General features: G+C 49.4%; 1 protein-coding gene across 1 annotated transcript in view; it reads right to left on the bottom strand.

Annotated features, from left to right (window-relative positions):
* Nucleotides 1-14817, bottom strand: part of Nadsyn1 (NAD synthetase 1) — a 30023-nt gene extending 15206 nt beyond the window's left edge. Inside the window, exons 1-10 of the mRNA XM_059264090.1 lie at nucleotides 14655-14817; nucleotides 12765-12825; nucleotides 10921-11037; nucleotides 8622-8675; nucleotides 8044-8133; nucleotides 4364-4415; nucleotides 3707-3795; nucleotides 3426-3543; nucleotides 2068-2199; nucleotides 526-600 (exon numbers count right to left, since the gene is read on the bottom strand). Of these exons, the coding sequence (XP_059120073.1) occupies nucleotides 526-600; nucleotides 2068-2199; nucleotides 3426-3543; nucleotides 3707-3795; nucleotides 4364-4415; nucleotides 8044-8133; nucleotides 8622-8675; nucleotides 10921-11037; nucleotides 12765-12825; nucleotides 14655-14739 (873 nt within the window). The 5' untranslated portion in view covers nucleotides 14740-14817. The remainder of the gene's footprint in view (nucleotides 1-525; nucleotides 601-2067; nucleotides 2200-3425; nucleotides 3544-3706; nucleotides 3796-4363; nucleotides 4416-8043; nucleotides 8134-8621; nucleotides 8676-10920; nucleotides 11038-12764; nucleotides 12826-14654) is intronic.
* Nucleotides 14818-19740: the final 4923 nt, after the last annotated feature.

The following is a 19740-nucleotide window of genomic DNA, read 5'->3' as shown; positions in this document are numbered from 1 at the left end:
GAGCCTTCACGGGTGAGGAACAGGGCTCTAGCAGCCACGGGAGACACAGACAAGCCCATGGGGAAACAGGATGGTCTGATCGAAGTTGACAGGTGCTGACAAGGGCTTGCAAGGGCAGAGAAGTTACAGACTTTTCCCAGTACTGCGGGAACGGGAGGGGGGACAGCCACTCAGGCAAGCAGTCTGATAACTCTTCAGCAGCCTGGACATGAGGGCCCCATGCGAGCTGGAGGACTTATTCCTGGACAGATACACCCAGGAGAAAGGAACCCATGCCCACTCAAAACTCTGGAGGCGGGGTGGGCACCCAGTGGTATGGCCACTGGGTGGAGTATTACTGTACCCTGAAAAAGAGCAGAATCCCATTATGCTTCCACATGGTGGACCCCAAGGATGCCGGGCACACAATGGCAGCCACAGTTCAACACCATCTCTGGCCCCATAGCCTTGGTCAAGCCCACAGCATACTGGGCTACTAGCAGGGCCTGGCTGAGCACTCAGGCTGGTGTTTCCCAGGGCACTTACCTCCAGGTTCCGAGATGAGATCTCTGCCCTGTAGCTCCGGACGTCCTCCAGGTCCAGGGTGGCAGTGAGGACCTCCTGGATGGGGAAAACGGAGAGAATGCACAGGACTGCTGTCCCACGTGGATGGATTGGATGTTTCACAGCAGGGTGAATGGCACCACTATCCTCTTGAACATTTTCTCCTCTTAAAAAAAGTACTCTTAAATTATGAGTGTGTGTGTGTGTCCTGAGTGTTATGTGCAGGTGAGTGCAGTTCCTGTAGAGGCCAGAAGAGGGCACTGTTGTTCTAGTGCTGGAATGAAAGGCGGCGGGGAGCTGCCCGACATGAATGCTGTAACCTGAACTATCTCTCCTGCTGCATCTCTGTCTGGTTGACACCGGAACCGCAGCTACATTTAGACATTCCCCAGGGACATACCAGTTACAGCAGGGGACATAACTCTGTCAGTAACAGGGACAGGGGAAGTTTCAGGAAATATTCTTTTTTACCTAAAAGACACACGGAAAACAACGACTCCTTCTCCAGTTCTGAACATAGTGACTTATAGATGGGACTGAGCATGCAGCTCACCGGGTGGATCAGTACATCTGTGCGGGGCTGTCCTCTGCCTTCCTGTCTCTTCTCCGTGTCCTCACACCCCTCTGCCAAAGGATTGTGATGACACTTCCACCCTGTCCCTTGCCTGGCTGGCCTCATAAAGCCCCTCCCCATGAGAAGTAAGGGGTTTTCTCTGTGCTTCCCATCACTCAGAGCCCAAGCGGGATGTGATGGTTAACACTGATTGTCAGCTCGATACAATCTAGAATTATCAGGGAAACAAATCTCTGGGTATGTTTGTGAGGGAGTGTCTGAATGTGGGTGGCACCAGCCTGTGGACTGGGGTCCCAGATTGAATAAAAAGTAGAAAGTGCTGAGCAACAGCCTTCGTCTCTATGCTTCCGACTGTGGATGTGATGTGACCGGCTGGCTCATACTCCGGCTGCCGCACCTTCCCACCATGATGGCCTGCTAGCCTCAAACTGAGCCAAAGTAAACCCTTCCTCCCTAAAGAACTCCTGTCAGGTATTGACACATTAGAGAGAAAAGTTACTAATGCAGGTATGCCCCGCCACCCCCCCCCCCCCCTTAACGTGCGGTCCAAACCACGGGGGAACTGACAGATCTTGGACAGGCCAGATGCCCCTGAGGATAATGTCCCCAGTTAAGCCTGATGGTCACCACCCCTTATGACAGGACCAGGCCTAGTGTCTGCTAACCCCTGATTGGGGGGTTTCATCCTGTCAGCCTCCAAAATGAGTCAAACATGCTCAATAGCCCTGTGTCCCAGACACTATGGTATCTGCCCCAACGTGCTCACTTTAGCCTGGGGTCCTCCTTCACAGCTCATGCCCAGCAGGGACATTTTCCTCTGCTCTGTTCAGTCAGAACCTGCCCTAAGGGGATCCCTCCTCACAGCTAGCGGAGGGGGAACTATACAGATGAGCAGTCAACTGACTGGGCAGTGTGAAGGCCGCTCCCCATCCCCATGCTTGGCTCATTACCACATCATCCAATGAGAACTGAGTGCCCTGGGCAAAGATGCTCCCATTCATGGCAATCATGGCACAGCCATCATAGTAGAGACGGTCACCGTCGCAGCCCTTCTGGTTGGCTAGCAGGTAGATGCCACCATTCTAGAAGAAGCAGAGGTGACAGCAGAGCTATCAGTGCTTTATATAACCTGTGACTGCCACTAGTGCTGAACAGGACACCTAGATGCCCCAGTCTGCCATTCTCCACCCGTGTGGTCCCATGTTGCCATCGGCATCCGGACTCTGACAGATACAGTAGGTGCAGGTGGGGACACAAAGCCCCACGGCTCCAGCTCATGGGGCTTTGCCAGGTGTTGTCCTGCAATTCCCTCGAAATTGAAACATCAGGAAGTCCATAATGTACACGTCTCAGGAAGTTCCTGAAACTTAGCAGATGCACAAGGCCCCTCCTCTCCAAGGCCCCATAAGCAGTAAGGACTGCTGAGAGGCCCTCAGACCAGCCAAGCTGCCTGGAAGAGACTCTCTGATCTGTCAAACTGCCTGTAAATTGTGAAGAGCGCTCCAGGGTTCCAGCTTTTATGAGCTGTCCGTGGGACTTTGGTGATGCAGCTGCCTCTGATTCATCCCTACTCCTGTCTGTAACCCCTCACCTATTGCTGAGTAATTCCAATAAACTCACTGGTTTACCATGTTGAACTTTGATGGTATTGTTACTTTGGTCTATCATTGGTTCCCTATCTGGGGTGAGTAGACCTGTTGAGTCTTCTTGAAATAATGTCACATGACACTAGGTGTCGGGCACCCTATAGAACATCCACTTTTACTTTCCCCCAGCTCACAGTGCAGTACTGCTGTCCCTATATGACAGGGCCACTGCAGCTAGGGCAGTGTGATGGGGCAGCATTGAGCTTCAGGGCCACCAGAAGCACTGGTGACCGTGAGTGACCTCTGTGGGGGATAGATGTTATCTCCTATCTGTGCCCATCTTCAACCTGGGGCAACTCTATCTGCACCAAGGACTAACAGTACTGCTCCACTGCGTCCAAGGTCAGTGGCAGGTGCATGCAAGTTGGTACGTGTCTCCATGACAATCATGGACAGGAACACATCCTGGTTCTCTGTCACAGCTGTGTCAACAGAATCTGCTTTGAATGATGGCCGTTAGGGCCTGGTGATACCAGGAAGAGAAACCTGGGAGGGACCAAGCATGTATGGAATGCAGCCTCAAACCACAGCCTTAAGTATGCACCGGAGGTGTGGTATGCACCAGGTGGCTGAGCCCTGCCCCAGGTGCTGTTGCTCTTGGGGGTTCCTCTGATGAAGCCTTAACTTGTGACACTGCTCTATCCACCCTGCCCAATGCCCACCTTGGAAGTGGCCATGGTTACCAGATCCACCCTGGTATGGGCTTTGCGTAGCACGTGGTGGCTGCCTGAGGCATTGGTGATGATCTCCACACCATCCAGGCCCATGTCGATGTGGGGGCTGTTGAAAGAGGCAGGTAGAATGACTGCTGGGCTCCTGTGACCCCTCAGCTCTCTAGGGGGACCTCCATGGTTAAGGCCACGACCTCAAGAGGCTGCAAAGCCTGGGTCTTCCCACTGGCCAGCCCACAATGGGGAGTGGATGGCATAGAGAGCTGGCTGACCTGCGTGGTGTCCAGAGCTCCTCACAGACCTCGCTCCCAACACAGGTGTCCCGGGTGGCCAGTACCACATCTCCGAAGGGCACAGTTTCCTGCAGTGGAAAAAAAAGACCACTTTTGATCCCGGGACTGCTTACTGGGCTACACACTGGCCTCCGACATCTTGAAGGCTACCATCCTGTTCCAGGTCCTCGCTAAGGCTTTCTTCACCTTGGGTGTGCCAGCCCCAGCATATTCGACTTCTGCTGACCCCAGGCTCTCCCATTTCCCTACTCAATGACCACGAGACACACAGCTCTACTATGGCTGCAGCAGGCCCTTTCCTCCACTCCATCTCCTGTCACCAACAATGTCACCATTTACCAAGGAGGCAAGCAGAGTGAGGACTCCAGGTCCACAGCACAATGAGAGGGATGAAGCTCAGAGATGTACCCATTACCGGCTGGCTATGGTCTCCTAGAACTGTCCCGGAATCACAGTCTACCTCTGCCGAGGGCTGGCTGGCTCCTGTAGCCTGGCTTGTAGTCAGCCCTCTTGTATTCACCACGGAAGTTCTGCTCTGTGCTTCCCATCTACCCAGCTACGCTTTTACTCCACCCAGGAGCTCCTCCTGTGCCCACCCTCAGCCCGCACTGGCAGGAAACCCTGGGAAGGATGCACCTGCTTTGTCAGGTCCTGTAACATCCGAGGGAGGACATATTCCTCAGTTTGCCTGAAAGGAAAGAATCAAAGCATGGCAGAGCTGAGGTGATGTCCTGGGAAACAGGAAGTATGGCTCAGGCATGGGCCCTCAGTCTAACCACGCCATGCTCCTGAGAGTGCTGTGTCCTCAGAGGCAACGCCACCCCCTCATGCAGAGACCTATGACAGACACTGTAGAACTCATGCATACTGGAGTGTCTCTGCCTCTCAGTGTTTTCTGCGAGACTGGGGGAGGGGGGACTAGAATCAGGTCGCCATTCCAAGGGAGAAATCAGGGTTTCTCCTCACCCTGAAAAACTTCTGTGATGTTCACCCACAGACACAACCACACCTACCTTACCAATGAGACAATAGGGTTACAGTATACAGCCTTTGACAGGCAAAGTATACACACACAGCTTTGGTCTAGGGAGTCTCATCTACTCCAGTGGACTTAATTATATATATATAAAAAAACCTATATAAAAAGCTAACATTTCTGACTTCAAACAAGCCACTGTAAGGCACACTGCTCAGACACCAAACACAGACTGTTCTATTCACTTTAGAGTTCGTGGTGTGTGGGCACAATGCCAGTGGTTCTTCTACTGAAGCACAATGCCAGAAGTCGTGGAGCTGAGTGGACAGGCCTCTCCCGCCCCTCCCTCATCAACAGAGGGAACAGAAACAAGATGCCCACAGACCCCCTCATGGCCACACCATCCTAGAGGGGTCCTCTGACCCCATCTGTAGATCAGGAAGCAGCAATGTCCCTAAACCAAAATGTTGGTGAGCCATCAGTACATTCATCCTCACCTTTACCAACTCATGCAGAGATCCACTGAGTACTGACCTGTGACCCTAGCACTGGACTATAGTATAAGATCCCATGTCAACAAACCACAAAACAAAACAATAACAAAATACTCTTATTATTATATAAAGTAAAACGTTACTGGGTGAATGGCCTCTCTGCACTCTGCCCCATTTACGGGTCATCTAAGGATGGACCAAACAAGTCCCAGGAAAGGCAGGAAGATGCTAGGAAGGCCATTTCTTTTTATTTTATTTTTATATTAATTTATTCATTGTGTGTATAAGTATATGGGTGTGCACATGCCATGGTGCCTGTGTAGAGGTTAGAGGACAACTTTCAGGAGCCAGCTTCTTCTGGAAAGGCCATTACTTTAGATACTTTTAAAATTTGTATTTATGTGTGCACATGTGTGTCTGTCTGTGTGTAGGCCAGAAGAGGGCATCAAATCTCCTGGAACTGAAGTTACAGACAGTTGGGAGCTGCTTGTGGGTGCTGGAAACTGAACCCAGGTCCTCTGGAAGAGCAACCAGTAAGTGCTCTTAACTCCTAAGCCATCTCTCCAGCCCCTCATTCTTAACTTGATTATTAGTTTTTAGATAGAGTCTCACTGTGTAGCCCTGGCTGGCCTGGAACTATGCAGACCAGGTTGGCCTTGAATACACAGAGCTCAGCCTGTCACTGCCTTCTGTATGTTGGGATTAAAGGTGTGTCACCTATTTTTGTGTGGAGGGACATTTTAATACATTGTAATTGGATAATATAGCACTCTCATAACACATCCAGAACACAGAAAAAGAAAACAACTTCATAATATTAAGACCAAAACACAACACAAGAGATGCACCACTCCCCAACAAAAGAAAACAAAACAAAAAACCTCTAACAGAGCGCTGGCATACAATTCTAGAAAGTAAGCCAATTTCTGAACAAACTCAATCCAAGTCTTTTGCTTGTTTTATTGTTGGGTTTTGTTTTTTTGTTTTTTTTGAAACAAGGTTTCACAGTATAGCCCTGGGTGTCCTAGAACTCTCTCTGTAGACTAAGCTGACTTCAAACTCAGAGATCCACTTGCCTCTGCCTCCTGAATGCTGGGATTAAAGATACCGCCTGGCTGAATCCAAGTTTAATGTCCCACATTCACTTGGAATTTAAGCAAGTGCACAAAGGTTTACTCTCTCTGTTCACCTGACTTATTTGGACTCCAAACTGGACTTCAACATTCATTCTCTGTTTTAAAAAGGCAGAGCTGTAGAGATGACTCAGGAGTCAAGAACTGAGTTCCGTCCCAGCAGCTGTGAATGGCAGTTAACAACTGGCTGTAACTCCAGCTCCAGAGGATCCATTGCCTTCTTCCGGCCTCTGTAGGCTCTGCATTTATGTGCACATACCCCCACACAGACACAAACACATAAACAAAAATAAAATGTTTTTTAAAATTTATAGTGAAAACAAAGGGTGGTGGAGACATAAGTCTGAAGCCAAATGGAGAAACTCAAGGAGATTTCTAGTTAGTTAGAAGGAAGGCAGAAATCCAAGCCTTCTGTTCTAGCAATAATCTAAAACGTTGTAGAAACGCTAGCTGGCAAAAGTGAAGAAGATGGACTGAGAAACGTAAATATGGAAAGAAATCACATCAGTGCACCTTATGCAAGAGTTCCACTTGATGGAAAAGCAAAGGAAGTCAACACAATTACAAGACAGGGCCAGAATTCACAAGCCCCTCAAATACACAGCAACCCTCAGAATCCAATCCTTTTCCTAGGTCAGCTGTCAGCCACTTAAAGTATAATGCTAAAGACCCTGTTCACAGGGGCAATAGCCAATTATAAATGCAGGTAACTGTGGTGGTCTGAATAAAAATGACCCCCATAGGTTCATATATTTGGATGCTAAGGGAGTGGCACTATTTGAAAGGATTAGGAGGTGTGGCCTTGTGGAGGAAGCACGTCATAGAAGGTGGGCTTTGGGATTACAAAAGCCCAAGTGAGGCCCAGTGGCTCTCCTCTCTTCTTGATGCCTGTGGATCCAGATGTAGAACTCTCAACTACTTCTCCAGCACCGTGTCTGCCTGCATGGCACCATGCTCCCTGCCATGATGATAACGGACTAAACCTCTGAAACTATAAGCAAGCCCCAATGGAATGTTTTCTTTTATATGAATTACCACGGTTATGGTGTCTCCTCATAGCCACAGAACACCGACTAAGACAGTAACCTAAAACACAGAGCAGGACTTCCCACCTCGGGGCATTTTGCCCCCTAGGAGATATTTTTTAAAGTCTGGGACAATCAGCTTTTGCTCTGTGGCAGGATCTTGAGTTCCCCAGGCTGACCTGGAGCTCACTATGTAGCCAAAGGTGTCTTTGAAGTCCTGATTTTTCAGCCTTCACCTCCAAGTGCCAGGATGATGGGTGTATACCATCATGCCTACCTAGCTTAGGGGTAATTTTGGTTAATAAACTCTACTCAGAGGTTGGGATGCCTCTGACCACCATATACTGCACAGGACAGGCCCTCTACCCTCAAAGAACAAACTGTTCCTAAAGGTCAAATGGGCTACGCTGGAAGTCCTTGCTATAAAGGACAATTTGAGACACAGTGTCCCTCCACTTAAGAGTGACCAGGACCACTGACTGACAGCTGAGGTCTTATGATGCCTACTGGCTCAGACTTGAACTGACAACATGGAATTGGCCATGTCTGAATGGCAGGAAAAGTCCTCCCAACCTCCACAGCATTCTGTGGCTCACCTCCCAACCGAGGCCGCATGTGCTGAGGACATTTAGTGAACACTTGGTGTGTGTGGTCCCAACATACTGCAACCGAAGCACCTGCCACTCACCGGCTCCTGGACCAGGGGGTGAACCAGCGCAGTTCCCGGTAGTTGCCTTCATTGGCCAAGGCCATCTTGGGCCTGATGAGCAGGATCTTCCTACAGGAGGTAAAGGACTGCTCACACCAACCTCTTGGGACAAGCAGGCCTCTGCCATGAAACGTGCCCCATAGGATAAGGTAAGGCCGCTGAGCTGGTTCAAGACCAGGGCCTTGAGCAAATCTGTTTTGTTTTGTTTTGTTTCTCTCTAGGCTTGAGCTTTCTGCTTGGGGAAAAAAAGGTCTCCATGACTCCATTAGCCAACAAGTGCACTTTGCTGGAAGCTTGTGTGTGTGTGTGTGTGTGTGTATTGGGGGAGGGGTGGCCAGAAGACTTTCCTCACCTTTATTGTCCAGGTGACAAGGATAAAAAGCCTAAAAAACCCAACCTTGGGTCTCCTCCTCTAGCCTAAGTGAGATGGCTGAGGCCCAGAGAAGGAGATTCACAGGAGTTGCTGGGATGCTGCACTCACTAAGGGCACCCCTCAAGCTAGCCCCCACCAGAGCCAGGCACAGGCATGCCAGCCCCGCTCTTCCCACCTCACTTACCGGTTGAGGAAGACGACCCTGCAGTTGTAGCGAACATTCCGGTGCATCACAGGCCTGCAAGAGGAGGGAGGACGCGTCACGGGAGCACCCTGAGCAGAGGTGGTGGCTCTAACTAGAGTCATGTGTTCCTTTGTTGTGTACAGACAGGCCCACTCCCAGGCATGCACAGCTGGACACCAGAGGTCAACATCAGAAGTCCTCCTCAGCCAGCCCCACCTTACGTTTTTTAGGATTAACCTTTACTTTTGATTTTGTGTATGTACGTTCATGCATGCATGTGTGTATATGCACACGTAGTTGGGAATGCGTATGTATTTGTACACATATCTACATACACGCATCTGTGCATGTATACACACATGCGCTTGTGCATGTATGTACACACGAGTGAGGTAAGAGGTGTCAGATCTCCTGGAGCTGAAGTTACAGTTGGGACATAAGTACTCGGAACTGAACTCAGAGGTATGCAGCATTTGCTCTTAACCATTAAGGCATCTCTTAAGCCTCTCTACTTATTTCTTGAGACAGGGTTTCTCATTTAACTTGGGGCTCACAGGTCCAGCCCCAGGGACCCTTTTATCCTACCTCCCAGCACTGGGGTTTCAAGGGCATCCTGATGTATATGGCTTTGTACATGGGTCCTGGAGATCCAACTCGGGTGAGCAGTCCCCCAGCCCCTGGATGCTTTGCGTTGGTGTGTGGTTTCCTCAGATCTTTAGAGAGACTCTCAACACCCTTCTGAGGCTTTCAGATTAAACTCAAAAGTCTTCTGAAACAAGTCTCCCTCTTCTAAAACGTCCTGGAGCTCAGGGTGATTGCTCCCATCACTGCTTGCTTCCGCTGCCTCCTCCCCTAGTCAGAGGCTGACCTGCCCTAATCCTTCCTCCCAAACAGGTAGGATACATGCAGGGGCACCCTGCCCTTCATCTGTCAACACCCCCTAGCCCTAACCACGGCCATGCACTGCCACTGTGAGCAAAACTTATGACATCCTGGTTCCCAGGCCTCTCTTAAGCCAAGTAAAGCATGTTAAGGATGGTGCCATTTGTGCAAAGGGTGTGCAGAGTACTGGATATACAGATGACTTGTGCAAAGCAGGGGCCTCAGACAGCACGCTCATCCCAGTACTCTGGAAGTAGAGACAGGAGGATTAGATGTTTGATATCATACTCAGCTACACAGAGTTCAAGGCTAACCTGGGTTATATAAGACCCTGTCTCAAAGAAACCAAACTGGTTGGTGCTGAAATGGCTCCGAGGGGTGAGGAACTTGCCGCCAAGGCAGACTACCTGTGTTCCAACCCTGGGACCCACACGGTGAAAGAGGAAATTGACTCCATCAGGTTATTTTCTGACTCCCATACGCATGCGGTGGCATACAAGCACATACAAAATAAGTAAATGCAATTAAAAGAATTAGAAAAAAAAACAATACAAAAATCCTGAACCAAACCACCCAACAAAAACAAACAATCAAAACAAACAAACAAAAAACAAAAACAAAAACAAAAGAACAGGGTCTTCTAGCTAGAGGAAGCATTGAAACAAAAACAGACACCACAAGATAATGATCAGAGCTGTCATCACATAGACATTTTCAAGTTTAACCGGGAAGCAAAATTAAACAGTAGGCAGCACACAAGGAAACATTTTCTTCATGTGGGAGCATATTGTGGCTTTTCATATACAAAGAACTCTCCAAACAAATAAGACATAGTTGTATATAGAGCTCCCAAACTAGACAACTCCCCAACAGTACACAGACGACCACCAAACAGGAAAATACTGAACTCCTTGGGTAATAGAGCCAATCAGGGCTGGGGAAAAGGCTCCATGGTGCACAGCACTTGCTGCTCTTGCAGTGGCCATCAACAGGGGACCACTATGCCAAGCATGGTCAGACACACACTAGAAGGTTCCAGTGTGCTGGGTGGAGTCATACTTGAGGAATCCATGTCATTCAAGGCTCATGGATGGCATGTCCCCAGGAGAAGCTCCCCCAAATTCACCATGAAGAAAACTGTGTCAGGATGAACATTTAGCTTGCATTTGTGCAGAATGTGCTCATGGGTGCCCAGAAACTCCTTGAAGAACTCAAAAACTGCTTCAAAGAGTTGCTGCCTTGGGAAGGATAAGTGGCTGGCTATAGAGTTGAACAAAATCTACATTCAACCTAACTAAGGGTTTTAGTGTCCCACTTGGACTCCATGGCCCTGAATGAAGGAGTGCTGGGTACAGAACTCCCTTGAACTTGCCTTTCCTCCAAGTTTCCCCTTCCTCACCCTCATGCTGGCACTTACATGCCCACGTCACAGATGATGTCCTGAGTGATGGGAGAGTCCAGAAGGGCGGCCAGGACTTGGAGCGAATGCAGGAGGGTGTCTGACTCGTGATAATGATCCCAACATCCATAGCCACTGAAGAGAGAGGGAGCAGACCAGTGAGGGGCCAGGAGCAACCAGGAGGGACCCAGGGCATCCATGACAGGTTGGGTCAGGGGCCAGGTTTCCCAGGGCCTTCCAGGTAAGTGAGTTGTTAAGAACAAATTCAATGAGAGGCACAGACACTCTTGGATGGCATGGGGGACAGAGTCAGGGTTCTATGGAGAGACATTAGACTAGTGATGAAGAGGAGGATGCCTTGGGACTAACATAAAAGTTCGGGAGAGAAGTACATGTCTGCTTCCCTTATGTCCAGACATCAGAACAGTGGTTCTCAACCTTCCTAATACTACAACCCTTTAATACAGTTCCTCATGTTGTGGTGACCCCCAACCATACAATTATTTCCTTGCTACTTCATAACTGTAATTTTGTCATGTTACGAATTGAATTGTACGCTATGTTATGAATTGGAATGTAAATATCTGTGTGCGACCCCCCCCGGGGGTCTCGACCCACACGTTGAGAACTGCTGCACCAGAGCAAAGTAGGGAGGGGGACAAAGAGGAGGTCAGGAACCTCAAAGACAGACAGGTACCCCAAGCCAGAAAGGAGCTGTAGCTGGAGAGGGTCACACAAGGGGTTGGCCTAGCAAGAGAACAGAAGAAATCAAGTCATCGGTTTCACGAAAAGGGCACCAGGAAGGGACCATTAAAAGATGCTGAGATGATGGATGAAATCTCTTTATGGCCAAATAGGAAAATGAAAACATAGGGTTAGCAAGATGGCTCAGTGGGCCAAGGCACTTCCCACCAAGACTGATGGCCTGGGTTTGATGCCCCAGACTCCCACACCCCTACACATACACAAAATGTTCATGTTCCTAAATAAATGCAGTCTTTTTTTTTTTTTTCTTTTAAAGAGATTGGAGAGAGAGCCTACTTGCTCATGCAGAGGACCTGGATTCAATTCCTGCACCCACATGGTGGCTCACAACTACCAATTTCAGGGGATCCAACCATGCTCTTGCGGCCTCTGTGGGCACCAGTCATGAAAGTGCTGCAAAGAGAGATGTGCAAGCAAAACACCCATATGCATAAAATAAATAAATCTAAAAAAATTTTAATTAAAAAAAAAGAAAGAAAATGAAAATCTAGGGAGATGTCTCAGTGCACTGACCTGCCATCTAAGATACCACGGGAGCCCACTGCACCCAGCTCTGGGGCTGCAGCTGCAAAGTCAAGGCGTCTGTAGAACTCGTGTCTGCTACAGACTGCTCCCTGCTTCAAATATGGCACCTTCATCGCTCCTCAGCATTTTGGCCCTGAGCAGTTGCAAAGAGGGCACCTTGCAGGTGGCCTCATATGGGGGAGGCAAACAGGCTTTCTGGGGCCTTTATATAAGATTCCACTAATGGTGATTTAATCCCCTCTCCCAAGCCCCGCCTCTCAGCACCATCAACCTGGGGCCAGCTATCTACAGAAGAATGTTGGAAGGACATTAAAACCACAGCCTCAGGGAAGGTGACGCAGCCTGGCTTTGAATTCAGCCCCAGCCTGGCCCAACCTTGCCCCTCTATTTGCCCACCAGAAGCCTGGAGTTATCCAGCCTCCCTGCCCTGCCCTGACCCAGGCGCACTTTCAAGTTGCTGACATCCTAAATGGTTTACATTTCTTCTGCTCTCAGTACTGCCCCTTCTTCTTCCCATCTTTTGATTCCACTATCTGCCCTCCCAAGGGGGGATGCCATTTGCTTAGCCATACCATATTTCCAGTTCTGGTCCAAGCCTATATCTTGCACCTTTGTTTTTGGCAATTTGAATACCTATATGGAGAGAGAGGGAGAGAGAAAGATTTCAGCAGCTAGGACACATTCAGAGGCAGAAAAAGCAGGGTGCTACAGTAGATACGGCCAAAGCCAAGCTCTGTCGTGTCCACAGCCCACTGCAGCCAGTTCTGCTAACAGCAGAGGACAGCAGGCACCTGTACACACCTGTATACACTTGCAGGAAATCAGAAACAGGGAGGGTAGTGTACTAGTACTTTCTCGTTGGACTTTCTTGGACTGCCAGCCCACAAATAATGACACAGACACTTATTATTAATTATGAAAGCTTGGCCTTTTGCTTAGGCTTTTCCCTAACTAGCTCTTATAATCCAAATTAATCTGCTTCTATTAATCTACCTTCTGCCAAGTGGCTCGGTTACCTCTCCTCCATACAGTATATGTGACTTGTTCTGTATCTAGCTGGCGTCTGCCTGCCTCTCTTCATATCAGAGTTCTCTCTCTTCCTGGAAATCCCGCCTATCTTCTCCTGCCTAGCTATTGGCCATTCAGCTCTTTATTAAACCAATCACAGTGACACATCTTCACACGGTATAAACAAGTATTCTGCATCAGGGTATAGTGACCTTAGCACTGGGGATGGGTAAGTCATACCGTTGTAGGTAATCAATAAGCAGACACCCAGATCAGCTATAGGAAAAAGCTGTAGACAGGATGTGAAGGCTTCCAACTCTAGGAGGGAGCCATCATCCAGCACCCACCCCATGTTGACAGCTGCTGCCAACATGCAGGCAAGGCAGACCATCTTCACCCCAAAGACGTACACTCTGACAACAGAAGCAGGTCAATATACTTTAAAAAATAAAACCACCCGGGCTGGCCAGATGGCTCAGTAGGTAAAGGCGTTGGCTGCAAAGCCTGACAACCTGAGTTTACTGCTATGCTTTAATACAGTTCCTCATGTGCTGACCCCCAGCCATAAAATTATTTTCATTGCTACTTCGTAAGTGAAATTTTGCTACTGTTATGAATCATAATGCAAATATCTGTTATGCAGGATATCTGGTATGTGACCCCTGTGAAAGGGTCGGGTCGTTCAGCCCCAAAGAGCTTGCAACCGACAGGTTGAGAACTGCTGACTTCAACCCACACGGTGTTAGGAGACAATGATTCCTGCAAGCTCTCCTCTGACCTCCACATGCACACCATGACAAGCAAGCATGTGTACATGCAATAAACAATGATAAATGTGGGGTTTTGTTGGTTTTAAAAGCTGACCGGCTACCTCTTGTTCCTGTTTAGTTTTGTTACAGAGGCAGATCAGCATGGACAACCTGAAGTGGGAAATCTGCAGCTCTACCCAGTGGCCCCAGTTTGGACGTGGTAGAAACAGTTCTATCTTTTTGGTGAGCTGACATGAATGTCAACAATACATGGATATTCAATGGCAACGACACTCCTTTGAGCTGAGAGCTCACCCTTTACCTGCTTTCTCGGTTCGGTATGCATTTTCCCAATGCCCATCTACCAGGAATGTCCTCAGGGACCCTAGAACACAGATCCCACACAACCAGCTCCTAGGACGGGCAGCTCTTCTCCAAGGGACACTAGAGACCCATCAGATCCTAGAAGATGGCTGAGGGCTGTGTCTGCCAGCCAGGCAGGACATGCCCATTTCCATTCCCGCCTTGCTACTCCACGTGTCCCCCGATGGGAAGTCCCCCTGAAAGCTCAACAGGGCCAGGCCATTACCCTTTTATCTGTTCCCATGTCCAGCTCTATGAATCTCTCCTGGGCTGGTCTTGAGTGCCATACCCTGATCACTGGGGACTTTGGCTTCTTCCTGTCCCCCGCCACCCCAGACTCACTCTTTAAAATCCTCTGGAAATTGCCCTCAAAATCCAAGGCCCACTGGTTGAGTGCACAGGTGGCCACGGTCACCTTCCGGCCCATCCTGGTTTGCTGGTTCCTGGATACAACACGGGACAGTGCACAGCAGCCTATAACGCGGCTGCTCGGCCTACGCCTGCGCAGCCTGTCCTTCCTAGAAGCCCCGCCCCTCTGCCCGCCATAGCTCCTCCCCTCTGCTCGTGTAGCCCAGCTTCTGCCCCCTCCTCGAGAGGTGCGCCGGCGCAGAGCGTTTTACCAGGAAGCCTCGCCCCTGTGCCCTTCATAGCCACACACACCCGGCCTCTTTCTTCCGCAGCGCGTCAGAGCAAAGCATCCTCTGGGGTGGCCCCGCCCGTCTGACTCCAAGTAGAGCCCGAGAAGCGCGCCTGCGCAGCGAGGCTGTCTCGGAGCCCCGCCTATGCCAGAAGTCAGAGCGCAGGGCCACGCCCCCAAAGGTTTGTCCTGGACCGTCTCCATGGCCGCCTTAGCCATGTTTGATGTTGGTATCTCATGAAAGGCTGGTTCCTGCCACCAAAGGTTCCTGCCACCTGTCTGGTTTGCTTTCTGTCGCTGTGATAAACACGTGACCAAAAGCAGCTGGGGAGGAAAGAATTCACTTCACCTTACAGCCTTATAGTCTCTTATGTAGGGAAGTCGAGGCAGAAACTGAAGCAGAGCCGAAAGACGACCACTGCTTACTGACTTGCTTCAAGGCTTGCTCAGACTGCTTTTTTTTTTTTTACACCACTCAGGACCACCAGTCCAGGGGTAGCACTGCCCACATCAATAATCAGTTAAGAAAATGCCTCACAAACTTCTGCACAGACCCATCTGATGCAGGCAATTCCTAAAGTGAAGTTCCCTCTTCCCAGGAGTTTTTTAGTTTGTGTCAAGCGGACAAAAAAATAGGCAGCACAGTATCCACACGTGCTTCGCCCTGAGCCCCTCCTCATTTCTATCTCTCTGGCCAGCGTCTACCTTACCCCAAGCAAGGTAGATGCAACGGTGCTTCTCCAGGTCAGATCCCTCCTCCTCAGCCCTTTTCCCTCGGACAAAAGCCAATCCAAACCCTTCAGACTGTGCTAAGAAATGTCTTAGATCGGAGCCTTGATGGATGGGCTACAGACTATGCTGGATCCCTGCCAAAGGGAGGTCCTGTGTGCTAAGAGTTACAGCTCTGAGGGGAAAGGTATCCCCAGTACAAGTGTTGCCCCTCTGAAGGGAAAAGTATCCTGGCAGTTGGGAGCTAAGGAATACCACAAAGTCACACTGTACAACAAGCCTCACATAAGAGATTTCTTGGGAAGACATAAGAGAGTGGATCCTTTGCTTGGACAAGCAGCAGCAGAGAACTGAGTGGGGAGGCGGGCTTTATATAGTGTTTCTTGGGGGCAGCGTTTTCCAGAGTGGAGATTTACAGGGTGGGAATTGGTGGGATTTCAAGTCCTGAGCCTGGGGCAAGGCCAGGGATTGGTGGGTTTTCAAAACCCGGAAGTGAACTTGGACCTTTTTACCCTACACTGTGACTGCACACGTCAATCTTTCACAGTTCAGAAGCAACTCTCAGGAGCCTGGGAACCATTCTCAGGGAAGATCTGTCTCTATGGAAGGACAGCCCTCTACTCTGGAAACCACCAGAAAACAAACTCCCCTGGTCTGGACTGCGGCAAACTGAACCTGCAGGGTAAAAGGTTTAAGACCACTTCCAGGTTTGAAAAACTACCAAACCCCACCAATCCCTGAGCGTTAAATCCCACCAATTCCTGGCTTGGCTTGAAATCTCACCAATCCCCACCTTGGAAATCCCCACCCTGGAAAACTCCTCCCCAAAGAAACCTTATGTAGGCTTGTCTCCTGCTCAGTCCCTGCTGCTTCTCACTCAAGGAGAGACAGCCGCGCTCTTGTGTCTCTTCCAATAAATCTCTTGCATTAGGTTATTGTGCAGTGTGACTTTGTGATATTCTGTGGCTCCCAACTGCCAGGATACCTTTCCCTGTAGGGCTGTAACATCTACATTAGGGAAACTTTCCCCCTCAGAGCAGAACTGTAACACTTCCATTGGAGAAAGTTTCCCCCTTAGAGACGCAACACCTCTGTGGTGGTTTGAAAGAAAATGCTCTCCCACAAAGGGAGTGACATTATTAGGAGGTGTGGCCTTGGTGGAGTTGTAGCTAGAGCTTTCCTGCCTGGCCCACGGTCAGGACAAATCTCTCTCACCTGCCAGTCCCACAGCCGCTCAGACCTGACCAAGTAAACACAGAGACTTATATTGGTTACAAACTGTATGGCCGTGGCAGGCTTCTTGCTAACTGTTCTTACAGCTTAAATTAATCCATTTCTATAAATCTATACCTTGCCACGTAGCTCGTGGCTTACCGGCATCTTCACATGCTGTTTCTCATGGTGGCGGCTGGCAGTGTCTCTCTCACTCAGCCTTCCACTTCCCAGCTTTATTCTCCTCCTTGTCCCGCCTATACTTCCTGCTTAGCCAATGGCCAATCAGTGTTTTATTTATTGACCAATCAGCAACACATTTGCCATACAGAACCTCCCACAGCACTGAGTAGGTATGGTCTTGTTGGAGGAAGTATGTCACTTGTCACTGTGGGAGTGGGCTTGGGGTCTCTTTTCTCAAGCTTCACCCAGTGTGACAGTCAGTTGACTTCCTGTTACCTGCAAGATGGAGGATTGTCAGCTGTTCCTCCAGCACCGTGTCTGCCTGCATGCCACCATGTTCCCTGCCATGATGGTAATGGACTGAACCTCTGAAACCATAAGGGAGCCCCCCCCCAATTAAATGTTTTGTTTATAAGAGTTGCTGTGGTCATGGTGTCTCTTCACAGCAATAAAAACTCTAAGACAACTTCCACTGCGGAAGCCTTTCCCTTCAGCTGTAATACTTCCATTAGGGAAGTGTTCTGAGAACCTTTGTTCTTTCTGCTTCTCTAACCTGGGGATAGGGGGAGAGTCAGAGAGCACAGATCTCTGGTGTCTCCCAGCCTGCCAGCCTAGTCTACTTGGCATAAGGTCCATGCTGGTAAGATCTCATCACAAAACAAAACAAAAACTCACAGATGCTGGGGAATGACACCTGTAAGTAAATTTGTTACAACTCTGTGGGTTTGTTCCCAGGTTTTGGCACCAAAACGTGAGTTTTGCAACTCTGGGGAAAGGTGTCCTGACTATCTGGGGAGTTAGGCAACACCTTGAGCTGCTTAGGACAGTTCTGGTGGCTGGAGCTGCAAAGAGACAGCCCAACCCTGGAGGGGAAGTTTTTCTGACTTCTTGGGAAAGTCAAGCCTGGAACTGCTTCAGCAGGCAAGGGTATCCTGACTGTTCAGGAAAGTCAGGGTATCCTAACTATTCAGGAAAGTCAGGTTATACCTGGTGTGGTGGGGGATGGTCTCCCCGCAGGATATAGCAATCCTGCTCCTCTCTTGGAGAGCCGCTACAGCTGAATTTTGCTCAGCCCCCACTTAAGGGGGCTTCCTAGCAGAGCTCTGCTTCTGCGGCCTAAGATGCTTCTTTTACTTCACTCTGCAAAAGGCGAAACCCCTGCAGAAATGTAGCAATCTCTGGCTCCGGAGAGAAGTGGTACTTTTTCAGTTCCCCCTTGCTCTATCCACTGAGGGACGTCTCAGCAAGGGTCTTCTGTTCAGCTCCTCCTTGCTCTGTCCACTGAGGGATATCTCAGCAAGGGTCTTCTCTACATGGGTGAATGAAGATCTTCACACCCAAAACTCTTTTGAGAAAGAGATTTATTTGAGAAAGAGGAGTCCAGGAGAGTAGCTGCTTCTACCAGGGTGGAGAGAACAACCAACAACTGACCAGGCAGGGCAGTTTATATAGGATGTCTTGGGGGCAGAATCAACCAGTGATTAGTCAGTTTTTTTCTGCCCAGGGATTGGCCAGTTTTGTGGGTTAGGGACAGAGATGGCCCCGATTTTAGGGCCAAACTGTGTTTCTTTCACTGGCCTTTCTTGGCTTTTTGACACTACCTCTAAGGCCAGGGTACATTTCTTTCACTGACTCTGATTCTAGGGACCAGGAGTGTTTCCTTGGCACTAGTTTCAGAGTCAGGGCATGTTTCCTTGGTTCTGGGTTTGGGGATAAACTTGTCATTTCTCTGGCTCAGGTCCCAAACCCAGGCTGTGTTTCTTTCCCTAGTCCTGGGCCCCGGGGCCAGGATTCTACTGTCCTGCTCTGTGATTGGTTGGTTTCACAAGTCAGTTGGCCAGGGCAGAGATGGCTCTGATCTGAGCCAACTGTGTTTCTTTCACTGGCCTTATCTGAGCCATCTTTCCTTAGTTCTGGGCTCCAGGGTCAGGGTGGGTTTCTTTAGCCAGCCCCTTTTCCCTACAACACCCAAGTTGCCTTCCGGCCTACATGAACAGGTGTGCACACATACACACACGCCACCTCTTGGCATGGGCACACCTGTGTGACCAATGGGTGACCTTTTGCAATTAAAAGGCTGAAAATTCCAACCTCAGATCAAGCTACAGCCATTCTGAGCATATGCCCTCATTAAAACCATGCTTTTACAATGCTCACGCAGACCACAAGGCATTTCACCTCCCTCCTTTCCCCCATGCCTTTCATTGCCCTGTTCTCTACTCCATGAATCTCTAAATCCTACCTACCCTCCAGGAGTGGATGGAAGTTCAGTTGCCCATCTCCACCCCCAGCTGCCTTGCAAAATTCCTTTCAGTGATTGGCACATTGCGTGGCAGACAATTAGGACCTAGCTTGGTACTGCTCTCAAGGAAGGTTAAGACATATCATTTAAAAATAGCTACACTGGCTAGTTAGCCTAGCCAGTCAGTGAGCTCCAAGTTCAGTGAGACACCCTATCTCAAAGAACAAGATGAAGAGAGATAGGGGAATATCCCTGATGTAGGCCTCTGTTCTCTACATGTGAGCATGCACAGGCATAGAGTGCACACACACACACACACACACACACACACACACACACACACACCCCTGCAAGATCCAACTTGAAAGGGCTGCACTGGTCAAATATGAGATCATACAACACAGGGTCAGTAAAGAAAAAGAAAG

Source organism: Peromyscus eremicus, chromosome 1 (genome assembly GCF_949786415.1).
Source record: "Peromyscus eremicus chromosome 1, PerEre_H2_v1, whole genome shotgun sequence".
Classification (NCBI taxonomy): Eukaryota; Metazoa; Chordata; class Mammalia; order Rodentia; family Cricetidae; genus Peromyscus; species Peromyscus eremicus.
The sequence above is the reverse complement of the archived record's forward strand: the minus strand, read 5'-3'. Positions and strand labels throughout refer to the sequence as shown.